Here is a 21577-nt window from a genome sequence, read left to right on the forward strand (position 1 = left end):
AGACACCCACCCGGCTGCCTGTGCCTCCCTCCCACTGGTCGGAGTTCCCCCAGACGTGTCCACAAGAGCAAATCCCCCTCCTCCAAATGGCAGTGCTCACCTACATGGAAACAGCTCTCTCCTCCTCCTACCTCTTGGCCCATGTTCTCCCTTATCTAAGCTGAACATGCCCAAATCCTTTACTTTTTTTATTTTTTTATTTTTTTGTGGTACGCGGGCCTCTCACTGTTGTGGCCTCTCTCATTGCGGAGCACAGGCTCCGGATGCACAGGCTCAGCGGCCATGGCTCACGGGCCCAGCCGCTCCGCGGCATGTGGGATCCTCGCGGACCGGGGCACGAACCCATGTCCCCTGCATCGGCAGGCGGACTCCCAACCACTGCTCCACCAGGGAAGCCCCCCAAATCCTTTAAACAAGTGGTTCTAATCTTTTTGAGTCAAGGACCCCTTTGAAAATTTGATTTAAAAAACTATGGCAGAAAAACACAAAAAACTATGGCCATCCTCCCTAGAAAAGCACATGCACATACACAATGCTCATACAGTTTGTGGGGAGGGGTGTTCACAGACCCCTGAACTTCATATAGGGACTTCATTTTAAGAAAACTTCCTTCAAATCATCCTCAGGAAACATGTGGCCAGGCCCCTCCTGCTCTGCTCTCCCTCCTAAATTGGATGAACTCTGACACCCAGAACCAAATACAACATTCTAGATGCAGAGTGAAGCAGACCCATCACCTCTAGTTTAGCTATTTTCATACTTCGACTGAGGTCTTCAAAGTTTTAGCCAGCCTTCGAGACAACCACACCACCTGGGCGGACTCATATGGAACTCACCATCAACTCAAAATCCCCAAGTCTTTCACATGCTCGGGAAGATCTGCCCCCACTTCCCACCCCTTTAGCTCGGGGAGAGCCAGGAGGCCACACCCTCTGAGTCACCCAGCATCATCCAGGCTCTCTGCTCTGTTCATCCCCACATCGGAGCCAGTCCTTCGCTCCCCGCTACACTTACACTCTCAGATCGTCTGTGGCCTCACTGAAGTCCTTGAAATCAGCGGGCACCAGCTGTCCAGCCAGAATATTCCCTTCCCCTTCATGCCTTAACTGACACTAGGCTGGTCCCTGAGGATAGTACTCCCCACACCATGCACAGCCAGTGAGCTCCTCTTGCCTCCCACAAAAGCAGAACACAAGGGGAGACGGGCGATTGGTGTCCTTGTGCCTCCCCCCGCCAGCACGTGGCTCTCTGTGAGCGCTTGAAGGTGAGGCCATTCCAGCTACCTGCCTCCCCTCCCCACCCTCACCAGCCTCCAGGTGTTTCCGGTCATTGATCGGGGGCTTCAGCTCCAAGCCCAGCTGCTTCTTCCAGCCACCTCCTGGCACCACCACCACCCACACGGACAGCCCCCTGCACCCTGGACTCAGCCCCTTGACCTCCGCCAGTCCAGTGCCTTCTTCCCCACATGCCCTTGAGTGACTTCCCTTCCTTCCTTGAACGGCCCATACCCTTCCCACGGGCTACCGCTGTTCCCAACCCCGTGGGAATACCCTGCCTCTCAGCCTGATGCGTCCTGCCATCCACCTCCCGTGCCCACACCCAAGCAACCGGGAAACATCACAAAACTGGGCGTACACGTTTCACTTTAAAGGCATGTTCTCGGACCTCAAACTGTCGCTCTGCAATGGCCCACAAAGCCTGGGTTTCTCTTGGAGGCTTACCACCTGCTCCCAATTTCACACCTTTTTCTTCTTTTCAAACTTCCCACACCCGGTCCTCCACCCTTTTTTTCCCTTCAATAAATAAATTTATTTATTTATTTTTGGCTGCGTTGGGTCCTCGTTGCTGCGCACAGGCTTTCTCTAGCTGCGGCGAGCAGGGGCTACTCACTGCAGTGGCTCCTCTTGTTGCGGAGCACGGGCTCTAGGCGCACGGGCTTCAGTAGTTGTGGCGTGGGATCTAGAGTGCAGGCTCAGTAGTTGTGGCACACGGGCTTAGTTGCTCCACAGCAGGTGGGATCTTCCCAGACCAGGGCTTGAACCCACATCCCCTGCATTGGCAGGCAGATTCTTAACCACTGCGCCACCAGGGAAGCCCCTTCACCCTTGCTGTGAGCTGATGACCTTGTCTCAAACATCATGGAGAAAACAGGAGGCTTGGACTGGAACTCATGCATCTTCCACCCCACCCAGACCTGCCTCTATCTGCTCCCACTGTGGCCTCCTTCCCTCCTTTCCAGGAGAGGGTGCCTCCCTCTCCCCACTCCAAGGGACAATTCTTCCCCTGATGCCCTGAACCCCATGCCTGTCATCTTCTCAAGGCCTGGGCTCCTCTGTCACCCTGCTTCTCTTGGGCAGCATTCCTGCCAGCATCTGTGCATGCTGGAGTTCTCCTATCTTACATACCTTCCCCCTTTACCCACAGCCTCTCATGCTGTCTTATTTCTCTGCTCCCTAAACAGTCAACTTCTTGAAAAAGTGGTCCACGCATCCCCCACGCAACCCCTGTTCCAGCCTCCCATTCAACTTCCAGCCCACCTGGTGTCGGGTCCCACCTCGTCACTGACTGGTTTGAGGTCAGGGCCACCAGCGGCCACCATGCCACCCAGTCCCAGGCCACTTCTCAGCAGCGCTTGACACTGATGCCCAAGCCCTCCTCCTGGAGACACATGGCCCCAGTTCCTCCTCCCTCCCCGGGCGTTCCTCCTCTGTCTTCCTTGCTGGCTCCTCCTCTTCTACCGGCCCCTCAACAGTGGGTGTTCCTGAGCCCTCTCCCCCTCTGCCTACCCTCCCGATCCATTGTGACCTCACGCAACCTACCTCCAGTCTGACCTCCGCTGAGCCCAAGCTGCATACAATCCACTGCCTTCTGCCCAGCACCACTCACCACCTCTGGCTCAACATGATGCAGTTACTTGACCTTGACTCACCCACTCCACACCTAACCTGCTCCTCCTGTAGGCCTCCCTACACCTACTATTTGCTTAACCCCCAAACCAAATGGGTCCTCTTTATTTCCTCCCTCTCCCTTATCCTTACCCCATATCCAATCCCTCTGAAAGTTCTCCAAACCATCTGTGGAATCTGCCCACTTCACTCCCTCCCCTCTTCAACCTTAGGCTCAGCCAGCATCCTCTTTGAACTGGAACCCAGGAACCCTGTCACTTCTTCTTGCTCAGGGCTCGTCCTCTTCATTCCATTCTCCACAGAGTACCAGAGAAGTCTTCCTAAAAATTAGGAAGGGCCGTGTCGCAGGCCTATTAAAACCCTTCAGTCTCGGACTTCCCTGGAGGTCCAGTGGTTGAGATTCCGTGCTTCCAATACAGGGGGTGCAGATTCGATCCCTGGTCAGGGAACTAAGATCCCACACACCACGCAGAGCGGCCAAAAAATAAATTTTTAAAAAAACCTTCAGTCTTATCCAATCTCACGGCATCTCAAATAAAAACCATAGTCCATGCCACAGCCTATGAGGCCCTGTCCACCTTCATCCCTTCCTAGTCCTCTCCAACCTCAGACTGGGCACCCTCCCCTCACTTGCTGCCAGCTAGCCCCACAGGTCTGATTTCAGTTTCTCAAACATTCTGGGCAGCTCCTTCCCACGCTGAGTCTTTACACCTGCTCCTCCACCTAGAATGGTCTGCTCCTGTTCTTCACGTGATGTAGCAGCTTAAATGTCACCTCTTCAGAGGCAGCTCATAAACATACATTCTAAAGTCAGTCTCAGCCCTTGCTTCTCTCTCTCATGGCACTGAGCATGACTTGCAGTTACTTTATTTGTGGATGCTTTTAAGAGGTTTTTTTGTTGTTGGGGAGGGGAGGCGAGGGCTGGGAGTGGGCAGAGACAGGCGGAATCTGTCTCCCTCACTAGAATGTAAATTCCATGGGAATAAGAGGAACCATGTCTGATTTAAATCATTAAATGTTAAAATGATAATATTTTGGATATATTTGTTTAAAATACATTAAAATTTATTTCACCTGTTTCTTTTGCTTTTTTAAAAATGGACACTAGAACATGTAAAATTACATATGTGGCCCTCATATTTCTATTGGACTGTGCTGTTCTGGTTGGCAAGGGTTGGGGGGAAGCAGGTTATGATATTATGTTGATATAACATTGTATTATAGGGACTTCCCCGGCGGTCCAGTAGTTAAGACTCTGTGCTTCCAATGCAGGGGGCGCAGGTACGATCCCTGGTCAGGGAACTAAGATCCCGCGTGCCACAGGGCACAGCCAAAAACAAACAAACAAACAAAAAAACCCATTGTCTTATAATCAAATGTTTTATGTGATAAACAATATAGAGGGGCATGGGCCAAGTATTCAGGTACACAGAAGACAGGTAGGTCAGGCTAGGTTAGAGCAGGCTTGAAACGCCAAACTAAAGAAGATGAAGTCATGAATCATTGCTACTTAGCTGGGCACCCTGTGAATTGACCCATAGTCTAGATATTCTTGTCTGCATAAGACTCAGTGTTCCCATGCCCTCCCTTCCCCTTCTCATACTTAGAGAATCAGACTCATCAAAAGCAATGAGGTTTTGTTATGGTCTGGTTTTTCTTACCATCTCAGCTTTGGGCCACTGCAAGACTCAGAGTGAGGTCAAGGAGACAGCCCTGTGCAGAAGCACCCAGTCCATCTCCCATGGGACACACCCTACATCAGATGGTGGGGGAGAGGGCACAGATAAGCCATCCCCACCCTGCCTCCGCCTTCAGGTGTCGAGCAGACCCTCCGGGTCACCACATTAATGTTCGTTCCCTCCAAGAGATTATCTGCTCCCATGGAGCAAGGAAATCCACTTCTCACAGAGGTTAATAAACTTACAGATCTCATTACTCAAAGAGGTCATGCTGGCAAGAACTTTAATGCATTTTTTAGAAAAGGTCTGGAAGAATTATTAACAACAGAACAGTGACTGGCTACTCAGAGAAGCTAAAGCAAAAAGGGGACTGATGGGGATGAAGCAGGCTCTCCCCTCCTCCCACGCAGCACCCCCGACAGCTGCGGACAGCAAAGCGCCTGGAATCCCACCAGGGTGGCCGTCTCTGACTGCCCATCATCTGGGTCTGGGACTGGCTTGCCTCTGCTCCTGCCCCCAGGTTGCCTGGATGTTGGCAAGTAGTCTAGCTGTGGCGACTGGCACCTTTGCAAACTCACATTCCTGAATCTCCAACTAGTCCCTCAGGTTGCTCACAAATCTGTATTTGCCCCAGCTAACTCCCTGTCCCACCCCCAACAACCAGCTGTACCAAACCATTTCCTCTCTTCCCGATCTACTGCCTGGTTCTCAGATCAATTCCTTAGCTCACATTGAGAAGGAAAAGCCAGCTGGGACTTCCCTGGTGGCGCAGTGGTTAAGAATCCACCTGCCAAGGCAGGGGACATGGGTTCGAGCCCTGGTCCGGGAAGATCCCACATGCCGCGGAGCAACTAAGCCCGTGCGCCACAGCTACTGAGCCCATGTGCCGCAACTACTGAAGCCCGTGCACCTAGAGCCCGTGCTCTGCAACAGAGAAGCCACTGCAATGAGAAGCCCGCGCACCGCAACGAGGAGTAGCCCCTGCTTGCCGCAACTGGAGAAAGCCCGTGCGCAGCAACGAAGACCCAACACAGCCAAAAATAAATAAAATTTTTTAAAAACAAACAAAAAAAGCCAGTCGACCCAGCTCCCTCATTCCCCTTTCCACCACAGCCTCAAAATGCCTCCATACCTGCACCTTGCCTGGTCTCTAAGGATGACCCTACCAGCCGAAAGCTCTTGTTCTAGTTCCTGCCTGCCTCCAATCTCACTGTGCCAACCTCACTGCCTCTCATCTTTCTCTAATGCCTTCAACCTCCTCCTTTCCTTCCCCCCTCAGACTTCCAACATGCTCAATTATGAAATAAAAATCAGCCTTCCTTCTACCCTGACTCATCCTCAAATTCACCTTCACCTTCAGCCAGACTTCTCTATTCCCCGACCACACTCTCACTCCTTAAATCACTGCAGATGGATTTATGCCTTCACACTTGGCTGAAGCTGCTCTTAAAACCCATCAGCACCCTAACACTCCCACACTCACAGTGGTATTTAGCAGCATGCACCTTGGGTCCCCACCCAGCTTTCTGAGGTCTTCACTCCTGTTGAGTACACCTCCCTTTTCAGCCTCTTCTCCCCTGGCTTCCGTGACACCTCGCTCCTCCAGCCTTCCTCCAATGTCATCACTAAGACTCACCCACTGGCTTCTTTTCCTTCTCTTCAACTGTCATCCTTTCCCAGAGTTCCATCTTCACCTTCTTGACCCACTCTCTCCTTGGCTGATCAAATCCATCTCAGAGGTGAGGGTTCTCAAATCTGTACCTCTGATTCTATCCTAATTGCTAAGTGCTAGAGCTGAATTTCTACGGATAGAGGCCATTCCATATGACCCACCACAAATGGAAATTTACCATAATCACCCCAGACTAAACCCTCATCAATTCCCTCCCCAAAACTGCACCTCCTCTTGTGTTCCCAATCTTGGTTAATGGCACCACCATCCACTCAGCCATACAGTCTAGAAATATCCGAATTGCTGGCAACTCTGCCTCTCCCTTTCTCTCATTCCAACAATCAAGAACCGTGGGTCCACCTCCCACGTGACTCTCAGGGCGTCTCTGGCCTCCAGAAAGTGCATCTTAAGAACATGGATTCTGCTCTCAAACAGGCTTGAACTTGGTTTCCAACTCTGCCACTTCCTAGCTAGCAGCTTGAACAGATTACTGATTTCTCGAGTCCAGTGTCTCCAACTATGAAAGTGAGGGTTGTTGTGAGAATTAAATGAGATATTATATAGACACATTCTGCATGGTAACTCCAACCCACTAAGTTCTCATTAAATAATAGTTTAATTTGTGTCCTAACTTAGCGACTCTATAGGAAAGACGTTCAAGCTTTCTACCTCTCACCTCCAGCAAGGTGTCTTACATATATTTTTCTATTTTATTGTATTATGGACATTCCTAGAAGCTGCCTCAGATCTAGAACAGAACAGGGCAAGGTTTACATTACATAAGTCTGTGCCATATCTGCTTTCTGCTCTCAACATTTCTTGCCTGACTGTGGCTAGTTCCTATGAGGTCTCTTTCCTCTAATCTCTTAACTTTCTGTGCAACCCTTCATTACCATCTCTGGAATAATTTTCCTAACGCAAGTAACATTCTTCTCATCAAAACTCAAAGTGTTCCCTCATTATGTATAGACTGAAGTCCAATTCCATGGGATACAGCATGTTTCTGCCTCCTACCCCAAGTCACCTCTTCCTCTCTGAGCCCACTGTCAGCCACTGCCCTAGGGGTCAGGCCTCATTCTCTGGTACCAAGACTAACTGCTCCCCCCACCTCCAGCCTCACCCATGGCTGGCTCCCTGCCACCCACAGGATGAAGTCCCAACCACTTGGCACAAAGGCCTCTCCTTCATGTCTATACCTTCCTGACCCCTTCTCCACACTCACCATGTACTTCACATTCTTTCTCACCTCCCTGCCCACTCCTAACAGCTAACGCACATCACAATGTGTATTTCATTTAATCCTCACAACCACACTATGGCGTTGGTACCATTATCATTCCCATTTCACAGATGAGGAAACTGAAGGTCAAAGAAGGTCAGTATGTTGCTCCAAGTCATACAGTCAGCGAATGGCCAAGCCAGTCCTGAGTACAAGGTTTCTGTTCTTGACCTCCATACTCCACTGCCTCCTACAGGAAGCTCTCTGCATCTGAATGCTCCGCCTTGCCCTGCCTTTCTGTCTGCCTGGGAAACTCCTACTCGTCCTTCAAGACTCAGTTCCAAGGTCATCTCCTTCAAGAAGCCTTCTCTAACTTCTTGCAGAGTTAAGCATTTCATCCTTGTTCATATTTCAATACAAGGGCTAATCTCATTGCCCTAATCAGCTGCCCACCATCCATCTGCGTCAGGAGGGCAGGGACCCTGTTCTAACAACCTCTGTCCTCCTGGAGCCTGGCCCAGAGAAGGTGCTCAAGAGCTAGGGGATGGCCATTGGCCAAAGAGTCAAGAAAGCTACAGAATGGGCTTCTCTGGTGGCAGAGTGGTTAAGAATCCGCCTGCAAATGCAGGGGACACAGGCTCAAGCCCTGGTTGGGAAGATCCCACATGCCGCAGAGCAACTAAGCCTGTGCGCTACAACTACTGAGCCTGTGCTCTAGATCCCGCAAGCCACAATTACTGAAGCCCGTGTGCCTAGAGCCCGTGCTCTGCAACAAGAGAAGCCACTGCAATGAGAAGCTCATGCACTGCAACGAAGAGTAGCCCCCACACGCTGCAACTATAGAAAGCCTGTGCGCAGCTACAAAGACCCAATGCAGCCAAAAATAAAATTAATTTTAAAAAATTTTTTTAATTATAAAAAAGAAAGCTACAGGAGCTGATGAACAGATGAAGGGTGATGAGAAAGGAGTTCAGAGCCACATAAGTGGGTGGGAATCAGAGATATGAGCCTCTGAAACCAACTACTGTCTAGTCCACATGGCCCCCCTGGTCCCATATCCTTCCTATGTTAGTCCACTAGGTAATGTTTGGTTGATGTCCACCTCCCTACTAGACTGCAAGCATCATGGGACCATGAACGTTCATCATTGTGTTTGTTTCCAGCACCTACAACAGTGCCTGACACTAGGTAGATGGCCATGATTCCTTGAAAGAATAAGAGAATGAATATACAATGAAGGGTTCCCTAACCAGCAACACAAATCCCTAGTCTGATGCCGACAACGGGGAGAACTCCTTGGTTTTTTGTCCACACTTGCACCTCCCCATGAAAGCAACCGGTCGGTAGACTGGCTTTCTTCTTGGGATGAGTGGGTCAGCTTCCTAACCTTCCTTGTCCACTGGCTGGTAACGTTCCTCCACCCACACGACCTGAGAGGCTTACTGATGTGTGAGACGTTGTGCTAAGTGCTTTACACACATTTTTCTCATTAATCGTCTCAGTCCTTCAACAGCTGAAGACAGTGAAGCTTAGAGAGATAAAATGACTTGTCCAAGCTCACACAGCCAACCAGGGGGGCTGGTGTCTGTACTGAGCCTCCCTGACAGGCGGCCTTCTGTGACAATGGACTCATCTTGCTGAGACAGCCAGTTTTATCTTCAGTCCACTCGGAGGGGTTAGAGAGCTCATCCTCAGACCCGTGACCTGAAATCAGCCTTGATGCCGCCTCCACCGGGAGGGAGCTCCTTTTCCTGCCCTTTGGAGCCTCCCGAAACAGCCTCCATTCCTCTTCCCCAGGAGGACCCTTTCTCCATCAGCCCACGCCCCCCGCCCCAGGACAAACAACTCTCCTGTTCTCCACTTATCTCAACAACCCCAATTAAAAGCTTTCCCAATTAAAAATCCCAAAAGGGATCCAATGCCTGGGCAGCAGGGTCTACAATATTCCTCATTAATTGGATCCCTGTGGACAACCCCTACCCCATAACCCACAGACAAGATTTCCCCCAGAGCACAAAGGAAGGAAGGAGGACAAAGCGCTGGATGGGCAGTTCTGCCCCTCACTGGTGATCCAGACCAAGATCTCCCCAGGACAAGGCAACAAAAGAAGGACCGTCAGAGCCCCTCTGGTAGCTGGGACTCAGCCTCAGCTCGGCTGGGAGGCACCTGGGTACTAAAAGGTCTCTTACTGCACAGCTCTCAAGCTAACTGCTTTGGCTGGTGGCGATGCCTTATCCTAAGCTTTTCTGCATGGGGTGAGGGGGCACCATGGTCCCCCATTCCTCAGAAGAAGAATAAGAAGACAATCAACCAGGCTTGTGAATAAAAATGTTTAAAAAGAAAAAAAAAAATCTCTAGTCGTTGACAAATGTCTAAATGTGTTCCCCACACGCGTATTTTTATTCTAACAAGCTAACTTGAAATATAATTTAAATAAATTCTACCAGAATGATACGATATGACTAACAGCACCCGGCGGCAGAACTTCTGGAGGCTTCATCGTACGTTCAGCAGAGGTTTCCAACCTGACACTGTTCCCACACAATGCACACCCGCTAGCACACCGGCCTCCTGCTGCCAGCGCGTGCCTCCAAGCCTATAAATACGACTCGGGGGCAGCCTGCGTGAGCAATACCTGGAAGTGCAAACACAGAACACACGGGGCTTGGGGGCCAGGGTCTCCAAACCCATGCAAATTAGAAGCTCTTTGCCCCAATTCCTCTCCAGGCTGCTTTTTGCTTAATGTATTTTCATGCTAGAAAAAAAACAAAGTCTAGCCCTCAAGATGCACAAGGTCAGGACCTGTTACACCTGAGAGTTCTAATATTCTGAAAAATGCTTTTTCTCTATTGCAAATCTGTTTGGGGGCTGCCTGTTCACTTTCGTCTGACAAAGGTGAAGGAAGTTTTTCTTTTCAAAGGGAAAAGGAGCTCCCATCCCCACTGAACATGCCAAAAGGAAGTTTTTCTCCAAAGGTTTTAGATGCCAATGCTGGCTGAGTAAAATGTCACAGGATTTACCCAGGTGTTTTTTTTTAATTGCCTGACAACTGAAGCAGGAACTGTACCGTCCTTCCTGTATGTATGTCCTTGCCAATCCCCTCGCCAAGGGAAGCCTCTCTGCAGGAGGGGCCTGATGCCCACCAGACAAAGGGCTTTGCAGCAGAAGGGGTGCTCAGGGGTGGGCACGGGTGCTTTCTGCTTGTACAGCGCCTTCCCCTCCAGGTCTTAAAGCAGAATTACTCTGCCCTGATATTTCCAAACAAGCAGAAACAGTTTGAGCAGCTGGGTCCTGGTCCACCAACACCCTTAGCAACAACGACGAATCCTTGGTGTTCTTACCAAGATTCACTAAGGAGCAGTGACTCACTCAAAATTACACAGTCACCGCAAATTACCCAACGTTAACTGTGATCCTGGTTTCCTCTACCATTTCTTTCCTTCAGTAATTCATTTAAAGCAAATAACTGCTTTAAAAGATTATCAAAATGTCGTTTTTATTTTTTAAATTATACCCTGCCTTGTTCTAGACAGCACTTAAGCAGGTTTGCAAGGATGTATAAAATTCAGCAAAATGACAAATCAGAAGTAGGTTTGGATTTAAATGATGATGTATATTTATAGTGATTGGCATGGAAAGATGTCCATTCAAGGTATTTTAAGTTGAAAAACTTATGTTACAAAACAGATGTATGATATGATTCCATTTGGATAAAAATATACTTGTTTTATGTAGACATAGATCTAGACACGGAGACATATATATTCCAATACATGGAAAAGTCTGCAAAGACAGACATTCGATTGCTGATGGAGGTTATCCCTGCAATGTGGGATGACAAGTAATTTTCACTTCCTCCTTTATGCTGTTATTTTTTAGTATGAACATGTAACATTTTTATAATTAGAAAAAAGCAAAGCTATTTACATTTTGTTAAAAAAAAAAAAAAGTGGTAGATGAAAAAGGGTGAAGGTAAAACAAGGGCAGGGCCATACAACTGAATGAGGAATAAAGGTAAAGGATGAGGTCTCATAAATTTGCTAAGGGGGACCGCACATCTGTCTCTTAAGTTCCCCAGGAGCCATTACAGAAAAGAAACCTAGTAATTTACACCAATCATTGAGTCCATCAGACAAAAATAAACCACCTGCTCTGCTCTGGGTCCTCCTTCAGGGGACTGTGCACAAGCAGCAAACGTGCCCTCAATTCCATTCTAAAACCTTCAAGGCCAGTTGTTTCAGGACTGTTTCCAACAAGAATGATGGCATCTTCCCAAAGTGAAAGTCAACCCAAAGTGAGTATTCATTTATTCCTATTCACTCATTCATCCAGTACATATCTACTTGGTGTCTACCCCATGCCAAGTACTGTGTATTTTTCCATCTCTGACACTCAGGGTGACACTAAGGGCTTCTAAATAATGAGGGTGATCCTACATGCTAATGGTCTCCCTAAGCATCTCCCCATAGTGTATTGGGGCATCTTTCCTAAGTTCCCCAGATGGTTCCTCTGACACGCTATGGATTACAATAGTTTGTTGAAACTCACACATAAAGCTGGTACTTGTATCTGTGGCTTATCTCCTCTTCCTCAAAATTCCACAAGGGCAGGAACTAACTAGTAGGTTTGCTCATCCCGGATCCCCAGTAAACTCTCCAATTGCCTTACAGATGAAGAGACTGAGTGAACCTCAGAAAGCTTAAAAAACCCACAACAGGGGACTTCCCTGGTGGTCCAGGTGTTAGGACTCTGCATTCCACTGCTGTGGGCCTGGTCGGGGAACTGAGATCCCCAAGCCACGCTGCGCAGCCAAAAGTAAATTTAAAAACAAAACAAAACAAAAAACCCCACAACAGGACCAAGAGAAGACAAGTTTCCTCAATATATCTGAGAGACTGTTATCTATTTTAGTCAACACAAACCCCAAAGAAATGTCTGTAATTTGTAGGAACTATGTAATCAGGTGTGATTCAGAGGGAGTGGAAAATGAAAGGAGAAGGAATGGTCATCAGAAGAAAGCTAATCGGTATAGATTACCAAAAGAAGGCCCACGGTGTTAGATAACCAAGATTGTTACATTGCAACATAATCTTGGCTGAACAAAACAAATGAGTGTAAACCGAGGCCAAACAGACATACAGTAGATCTTGTTTGTAAACACTGACAAAATCATCCACAAGTCACAACAGCAGACACGCTGGCTTTTCTGTTAGCCTTCTGCAGGCAGGTAAAAAGGTAATTTACAACCCCAATGATGGGGTGAGAGCCGACAGCCTGAAAATTAACCCAAGTCACAATAAAAGCTAAATGGCTTGCTTTAGCATTAAAAGAAAACTGCATCCAAATGTGATTTCTTTCTCTCTTGGCCCTTGCAACTCTCAATTTAGCGTGCTATATAAAAGGTAACCCCAAACTTATCACAACTTCCAGGCCAGCATCCAAGCAAGGCTGCCCACCACATTCAAGCATTAACCCAATCAAAAAATTTATTGGGGGCCTATTAGGTGCTAGACACTGTGCTAGCTGTTGGGATTCACTGATGAAAGACAGAAGACCCTATCCTCTCAGGATGCTACTGGGGAAGGCAGATGAAAAACAAGTAGGTAGAACCCAAACGACAGCAGGTGTGCTGTGGTGAGCAATTGTGGGAACAAAGTGTGGCTACTGTCAGCACGTAACAGGGGTGGTCAGGAAAGTTCCCTGAGTAGGAGATCCTGATGTCAAAATGCCAAGGATGAGGAGGAGGAAGGTATTTGCAGAGTCAGGGCAAGAATGTTCCAGGCAGAGGGAAGAGCAAGTTCAAAGACCCCCCAGGCAGGGCAAGTTTAAAAGAAAGGAGGCCAGTGTTAGCAGAAGGCAGTGAGGGACGGCCAGATTGGCTGGGAAGGCGGGGCACAAGCCAGCCGCCTGTCGGCTGGAGGGTGTTTAAGGAAAAGAGTGATGTGACCTGATTGAAAAGCCGATCACTTGGGCTCCCATGTGGAGAATGGACTGGAGACACCCCAGAGTGGAAGCTGGGGGGACTGTTAGGAAGTTAGTCCAGGAAGGAGGCTACAGTGGCCAGGACTAGAGTAGGAGCTATGATTCTAGGGAGAGGAGAATGCACCCCAGATAATATCCCAGAAGTAGAACCCCTGGGACCCACTGACAATCTGGATGTCAGGGGTAAGGGAGAGAAGAATCAAGGACGACTCTTACAAGTGGGTGGATGGTGGGGCCATGGACTGAGATGGGGAAGAAAGAGGGAAGGAGAGATCTGGAAGGAATATCAAGAGCTCCATGCATGGACAAGAGCAGGAAGCCCTGAGAAAGGGCTGTGTTAGAAATACAAACATGGGAGTCACCAGCATATAGATAGTATTTAAAGCCGTGGGGGGACTTCTCTGGTGGCACAGTGGTTAAGAATCCACCTGCCAATGCAGGGCACACTGGTTCGATCCCTGGTCTGGGAAAATCCCACATGCTGCAGAGCACCTAAGCCCGTGCACCACAACTACTGAGCCTGCACTCTAGAGCCCACAAGCCACAACTACTGAGCCCACGTGCCACAACTACTGAAGCCCGAGCTCCTAGAGCCCATGCTCTGCAACAAGAGAAGCCACTGCAATGAGAAGCCAGCGCACTGCAACGAAAAGTAGCCCCTGCTCGCCACAACTAGAGAAAGCCTGCACGCAGCAACGAAGACCCAACGCACCCCAAAATAAATAAATTTGTAAAAAATAAAAATAAAAAAGGCCATGGGGGGATGGGGTTGGGATGGGATAACATTACCTAGGAAGAGAGCATTGACAGCGAAAAGGAACCAGGACAAGTTCCTAAACAACCCCATTACACTGAGGTCAGAAAGAGGAGCAACCAGCAGCGAGACTGAAGAGGAGCCATCAGGAAGGGAAGAGGAAACCCAAGAGAGTGTGGTGGCAAGGAGGAGGGCGTGGCCATTGGGGAGGGACGCTGCTGAGAAGGGGAGGAAGACAAGGACAAGGTCATCAGTGACCCAACAGTTCTGGTGAAGAGGTGGGGACAGAAGCCAGACTGTAGACTGTGAAGGGCTAACAAATGGTAGGTGAAGGAAATGAATGGAGACAGTGGGTTTGGACATCTCTTTTGAGATGTTTTCAGGTGAAGGGGAGCAAAGAAGTGGAACAGAAGGACAGGGATGTAAAACGAGAGACACTAAAGCTGTGCTGTCCGATATGGCGGCCACTAGCTGCTTGTGGCTATTTAAACTTGAATTAAAACTTCAGGTCCAAAAAAAAATAAAGAAATAAAGGGGGCTCCCCTGGTGGCGCAGTGGTTGAGAATCTGCCTGCCAATGCAGGGAACACGGGTTCATGCCCCGGTCCGGGAAGATCCCACATGCCGCGGAGCTGCTGGGCCCATGAGCCATGGCCGCTGAGCCTGCGTGTCCAGAGCCTGTGCTCCGCAACGGGAGAGGCCACAACAGTGAGAGGCCCGCGAACTGAAAAAAAAAAAAAAAAATTCAGGTCCTCAGTCGCACTAGCCACATTTCAAGTGCCCCAGAGCCACATGTGGCTGGTGGCAGCGGTACTGGACCACGCAGATACAGAATGTTTCCATCAGTGTGCAAAGTTCTACTGGACAGCACTGAACTAAAGCATGTTTGTGCACTGATGGGAAAGACCCTGGAGAGAGAGGAAGGTGAGAGAACAAGAAATGTTCCCTGACAAGGTGAAAGGGGATGGGCTGAATGGTCCGCCAGGAGGGGTGAGCCTCTGGTAGGACAACAGGTGGGAAGGAAGACACAGGAGCAGCTGCACACGGGACTGTAGGCGTGGCAGGAAGATGAGGCATTTCCTTGGACTGTGGCTCTATTTTGTCAATGAAAAGGGAGGCAAGGTGTGCATGGGGAGGAGAGAGAGGTCTGAGAAGGGGAGAAGGTATGAAGTAGCTTCCTTGGGGAGTGAGAACACACACTTACTGGGGAAACCACACACTTAATGCAAAATACTTCTCAGAAGAGAAGCGGGAAATAGCAGTGAACATCTGAATGAGGAGAAGCATCTTAAGTGGGGAAGAGATAAACTCAGGGTATTTTTGTTTGTTTCCCTTAAATCTTGGTCATGTCTAGACAGTAGAGCCATGACAAAGCTGTAGGATCACAGCAAGATTTTCTACTGGCTGCCCTTTCTTGGTTCATCCCCCTCCATCCTACTCAACTCTCGGAAAGGATGACATTGGTTCTATTTTCGGTTAAAATGGCTCCCTCCACCCTCCTCTGTCTGAACTGCTTACCCAGCCCTTAGCTCCATCTCAACTTACAGCCATGGTTTGTACGTTCACATAAATTATAGAAGAGGTGGATATATTAAAAATGGCAGAAGTAGGTAGGAGTTACAAACCAACCGTTACCTACAAGAAGTGAGTAACAGACATTTTATCAGATGATGTTAAAATTACATGAAAGGCATATTCAATGTTTAAACAAAATCTCCAAGCTACTCCTCCCTGCTTCTCTACAAACAAAAATTATTTTCTGACATTTTCTTTAAGCTTTTATGAGTAAATATTTTCATTTCCACAGAACTATTTGATCTCAAACACAGAACTTAAATATTTGTTTTTGATCATGCAAGTGTGTTGGGTTGGTTTGTGTTGGCTAGGGGGAGGGGGGAGAGAGTGTTAAAATTACCCAGATCCCTTTTATCTTCCATCTTGAGACCTACATTTGCCAACTCCTTCTTCCCATACATTTTTTTTTTTAAGTATGAAATCTGAGAGCCTCAAAGCTTCCCACTGCACAAAGAGCAGCCCTTTCATCGCTGACCAAGAGGTCACTGGAAATGTTACAGAAAAACTGTTTCCCAGCCAGGGTGCCTCTGGTAGAATCACTCACACCTCTGTATGTGTGAAATCTGGATCCGCACCAATGTCTTAAGCAAATCTCCTGGCCCCTCTCTGTCCCCCCTGACCTGCTCATGTTGGTCTCGAGTTCTCACACTTCCCTTCTCAAAATTCCTCTTGGCCTCCCTCTCTTTCCTCCAAACACTTTACAGACCATATAGATAAAATTCACTTGGTAAAATGACTCCAGAAACTTACCTGGAGTAAAGTAAGGAGTCAGGTGCAACAAAGCCACTGACCCATGAGAGCTGGGTCAGGACACAGAGACTCAGGAACTCTGGCTCACTTACCCACCCCCCACTCCCAAGCCCACAGTCAGGCTGTGGCTTCCCCTCTGCCGATGGGCTCAGCGTCCTTCTACAAACACTCATCAGCTGCCTGCCCAACCTGGGAGAAATCACCCCACCACTTCAGGCCTCAGTTTCCTTATCTGTACAATGGGAATAGCAACCGTTCCCTGAGTGTGCACAGCACATCATCAATATGAGCTCACATCGGGTAAGTAGATGTAAGGAGTTAATTTTGTTATTAGCAGCAGCTGCCTGACTCACAGCGCCTACTGCTCAGAGAGACGCCAAGGAGAAATCAATTCTGCTTTTTAAATTACTTTATATACTCAGAAGCATTAGTCACTTCGACAGAGTACTTCAACTTCTCTCCTGAGCATCAACTCAGTTGTTTCAAAGACCGAAGCCTTACCTACACATCCTCAGTCACCTCAAAGCAGACTCAAAGTCCACTATTACTACACTGGGGATTATTATTATTTGGTGTGTTCCCTTTCCAGGAAAACTTCGATTTTCATTTTGTTTGTAATAAACCCAATCGTGCAGTAAGACTAACTGCTTCTTAGACTCCAAAACACAGGCCCTGGAGTTGATCGCGCCCGTAGCTAGGGGACCACGGAATGGCCGAAGCACGGAGGCCGGCCAGGGTGCCTGTCCCCTCCCGGTGCCCCCGCGCCCGGGCTGCCTGGGAGGGGAAAGGCCACGGGCGCAGAGCTGAACGTCCGCGCCCAGGCCGGGGTGCCCCTGGCCGGTGTCCGTGCGCCGGGGCGGAGGGCGCGGAGTCAGGCGGCCTCAGGCTCTCAGGAGCCAACTGCTCGCTGGCTCCAGGGTCCCAGCGCGGGGTGTAGGGGCGGGCTCGCTCTCGGGGCTCCGAGCCCGGGGGACGCGAGTCGCGGCCCCGCAGTCCCTCTGGGGTTGCGCGCGTGGCGCGCGCGGCGCGGTCTCACTCACCCCATCTCCGGCGCTGCTCCGGCTGCCGCTCCGACGGGGCCTCTCGTGTTCGCTCTCCGCCCGCTCTGCAGCCGCTCCCCGCGCGGCACATGCGGCAGCCCGTGCGCGCCCGGCTCAGCCCCGGCGCCGTTCCATTCCGCGGGGCTGCTCGCCTGCCGCCGCCGCCGCCGCCGCCGCCGCCGATACCAGGCGCGGGCGGGCGGGGTCTTGGTCGCCGGGGGCTGGGCTGCCGCGCTCGGGCGGTATCCGCCCCGCCCCGCTCCCGCCGCCCGGCTCCTTACGTAACCTCTTGGCCCCCCGGGCCCGGCGCCCAGCCGAGGGGCGGGGGGCGCGTCCGTGTGTGCGGCGTCCCCCTGGCGCCGCCCCGCGGTCGCCACCCGCCTCCTGAGCACCCCCCTTACCTTTGAGATTCGGCATTGGCGCGCCCCCGCCCCACGCCCACCCGGGGGCTTGGCGCAGTGCCGCGAGCAAGCATCCAGCCTGCGGGATTGAGAGGCCCGCTTGCAGCTGGAGGGCACTTGGGGCGACCCTTAGTTTGCAGATGCTGGAACGAGGCCCCAGGAGAGGAAGTGATTTGCCCAAGGTCACACATTCAGATGTGAGCTCAAGGTCTTCAGAATCCGTGATGGGCACGCTATGTCCCTCCTAAGGCCCCCTTTCATCTTGCCGTCCACCGCCAGGTGGGTGGCTCAGGGTACCCCCACCATGAAATTCTGGAAGCCAGCGGGGCAGGGAGGATCCTACACCCGCGGCAGGTGTTCTGGGCTCTTCCCTGGGTAAAGATGGGATGGGGGCTTAATCAACTTGGCTTAGAGCAAGGGAAATGGAGATGGCAAAAATGGAGCTTAAAGAAGGGCAGTCTCTTAATCTCCTTTCCACGTATTAGGTCCGGATTCCCTACTAAAGGCCAGCACTGGGACTAACCTAATCTTCATCCCCCCTCTGGGCCTTCTGCAGGATCATTTTCTGCTGAGAACATACTGCCCACATGAGCCTGGGCAGGATTCTTTTTTTACTCAGGACAGTAAAAAAAGTCAAGGAACAAGCATACGGAGCAGGGCCAACACCCCAAACCTACCCTCATGTCTCCTGGGACCACAACTTTACCTGCTAACCCTCAGGGTCTCCTCATGTGGCTAGCGACTCCCTGTGAGTAATTTTCTCAATTACAAATCAGATCATACCACTCTTCTTAAAATGCTCCAGTGGTTTCCTTCCCACTGTCCTTGGGATGAAGACAAGATACCGAACATGGCTATAAGGCCCTGCCGCATTATAACCCCATTGCCCTCTCCAGTCTTTTCTCCTCTTATTCTCTCGCCTTGCTTTCTGCACTCCAGCCAACTGGCCGTCCTCCTTTCAGCCCATGCCATTCTGTCAGTCTGGGAAGATTTTGTCCTCTCTTGTCTCTGACACCCCAACCCCTTTGCCTAGTCCATTCCTACTCATTTTCAGATCTCAGTTAAACTGTCACTTTCTTGTGGGACCTTTACCTAATGCCCCAGACAAGACTGTGAACTCCTGTACTTTTTCTTCATTGAAATTATTGTTTGTAATTTATATTTGTGAAATTATTTAGTAATTTCCCAGGCACATCTGCACACTCTGTGAAGCCATATCTTTTTGCCCATCATTGTCTCTCCAGTGCCTAGAACTGTACCTGAAAGTCCTCCATAAATATTTGTTGAATGAATGAATTAGCAAATAGGCCGGGCCACAGATACACAGACTTGGCCAGGGTCTGTAAGCACAGGTAAGTCTGTTTAGAGCCAGGACTGGATAAGCATTTGGTCCTGGAGGAAACTTATCACAAGCGGAATTCCAAAGGCCAGGTGAAGCTGGTTAGGGGTGCAGGTTTCCTGCAGTGTCAAAGGGAGAAGTCAGCAGGAGGGGGATGAATGGTAGAAACAGGCCCGGCTGGAATAGAAGTACCAGAAGATAGATTCACAGTGCATTGGACCAAGTAGTATCCCAAACCCTGAATGGGAGTTTCCTTTCTCTCCACTGATGGAAAGGGCACACCCAAGTTACCTTGGGAAGACATAGTGAGGCCAAACAGGTGGGGCTGGTGAATCACTTGGGCTGCATCACACAGTCAGCGGAAAGCAGGGCAACGCTAGAGGGGTGAGCCCAGGTGAGGTTAAATCCTCCATGATTAAAGTGGCTGTCACTCTGGGCAAAGGCTTCCCTATGGGCAGAGGAAAGGGTGGATCAGACAAGATTTGGAAATGGATGCCCCTCTTTACCTCCAATCTCGGGCTGCTGTCACCGTGGGGAGACACCGTGGCCTCCTCTCCTTCAACCCCAACTCCAGGCCTAGGTCGGGTCCTGCCTCTCAGGGGCTTTCCCAGATACCCAGAGCCTTGTCTAAGCTTCCGGTCCTTGTCAGTAGTATTCCACTATCTTGGAATATTCCCTAGCGAGAGGCCACTTAATGTCCCTATCAGTACCTCCTCCCTCCGTTGAAGCCAATACAGTCACCCTTTTTCTGTGGAAAATCTCCCATCAACGTGGTCTTCGTGGCCCCAGTTGTCAAGGGAAATGATTGGTGAAGTCTCTCCTATCAAGAGGCCCGCAGTCAAGGGGAGAGAGTCCATGCTGGCTGGAGGCTGAGGTGAGGTCGAGGAGACTCTTTTTAGGGCAAGAGATTTGAGGATCCTTTTAGGTTGAGCAAGAGGAGCCAGTGAGCGGGGACAAGACTGAAGATGTGAGAAGGAAGGGGAGGTCCTGGGGAAACCGGGAGGGGATGGGTTCCAGGCCCAGGCAGAGGCCTTGGCCTTGGAGGGGGGAGAAGGGTCTAGAGGGGAAGGTGAGAGAGGTGGAGGGAACATTTGCCTGGTGGGCTCCTTTTTCTAATGGAAGCAAGGACACCTACTGAACGTGCGTGAGAGAGAGGAGGTGGGGTAGAAGCCAACTGTGAAACAACAGCCTTGGGAAAACAAAAACTGGCATTTGGATAGACCCAGAGTTGGAAATGAGCAGGGCAGAGATGTCCCCAGAAGTCTGAGAGGCCAGACCTTGACCAGCACAGCCTCAGGGACCTGGAATTCCTGCCACTCTGTGTGGGCAGCAGAGAGGCTCCAGAATCTGATTGCCCGGCATGAATAGTTGGTCTGAGGGACACTCTGCGCTCTAACGGGGGCAAATGGAATAACCGTGGATGGCTCATCAGAGAACTATACAAACCTGTGAAACTGCGGAAACAGGGAGCGGCTCCACCTGTACCCTTCCTCTGTATTGCCAGCAAATCTCCCAAGCACCCTGGGCAGATAAGCACTGTGCACCCTCTGTACCTAGGAGGGTAACATTCCACATCTCTGCTTCTTGTATCTCAAAAGCGAGCTCCTGGAGAAATGGCTGAGTGTAGTCTGGGGCAGGGAAAATACAAGACCAATATAAAGCATCTTGTAGTACTAGAAAGTATGGAGGTACTCAAAAAAATGAAGGGATGGCGGTTATGTTTTGGGGGGTTTTTTAACATCTTTATTGGGGTATAATTGCTTTACAATGGTGTGTTAGTTTCTGCTTTATAACAAAGTGAATCAGCTATACATATACATATATCCCCATATCTCCTCCCTCTTGCGTCTCCCTCCCTCCCACCCTCCCTATCCCACCCCTCTAGGTGGTCACAAAGCACCGAGCTGATCTCCCTGTGCTATGCGGCTGCTTCCCACTACCTAAGGGATGGCGGTATGTGGGAGGGATACAGGAGCTAACTGAAAGAGCTCCCAATGGCCAAAGCTGGAACAATTTGAGCAACACAATCAATAACGTTGTACAGGATTATAATGCAAAATATAAAATAAATACATATGAGTCCATACTAATGTAAATCATTAAATAATTGGGGAAGAGACACATCTTCCCTACAGAAGAATCTCAAATAATATGTGTAGATACTCACCCTTCTAGGAGGTAACGTTTAATACTCCCCTCCTCCACCTCCTTGAGAGTAGGCTGGTCTTAGTGTCCTAATGTTTTGCTTCTAAAGAATAGAG

The 21577-nt window shown here is 49.9% G+C and overlaps 1 protein-coding gene across 9 annotated transcripts in view; it reads right to left on the reverse strand.

Moving 5' to 3' along the window:
- The window catches only part of HOMER2 (homer scaffold protein 2), a 112679-nt gene extending 94613 nt beyond the window's left edge, over positions 1-18066 (reverse strand). For 5 of the 9 annotated variants that reach the window (XM_067030001.1, XM_067030007.1, XM_067030004.1 and 2 more), the window contains exon 1: positions 17978-18066. In XM_067030001.1, coding sequence (XP_066886102.1) covers positions 17978-18051 — 74 coding nt within the window. In that variant the 5' untranslated portion in view covers positions 18052-18066. Of the gene's footprint in view, positions 1-17576; positions 17883-17977 lie in introns of those variants that run through there. The other 4 variants (XM_059057346.2, XM_067030009.1, XM_067030008.1 and 1 more) reach the window with 2 other exon arrangements.
- Positions 18067-21577: the final 3511 nt, after the last annotated feature.

This window comes from Kogia breviceps, chromosome 3, assembly GCF_026419965.1.
Source record: "Kogia breviceps isolate mKogBre1 chromosome 3, mKogBre1 haplotype 1, whole genome shotgun sequence".
NCBI lineage: Eukaryota > Metazoa > Chordata > Mammalia > Artiodactyla > Physeteridae > Kogia > Kogia breviceps.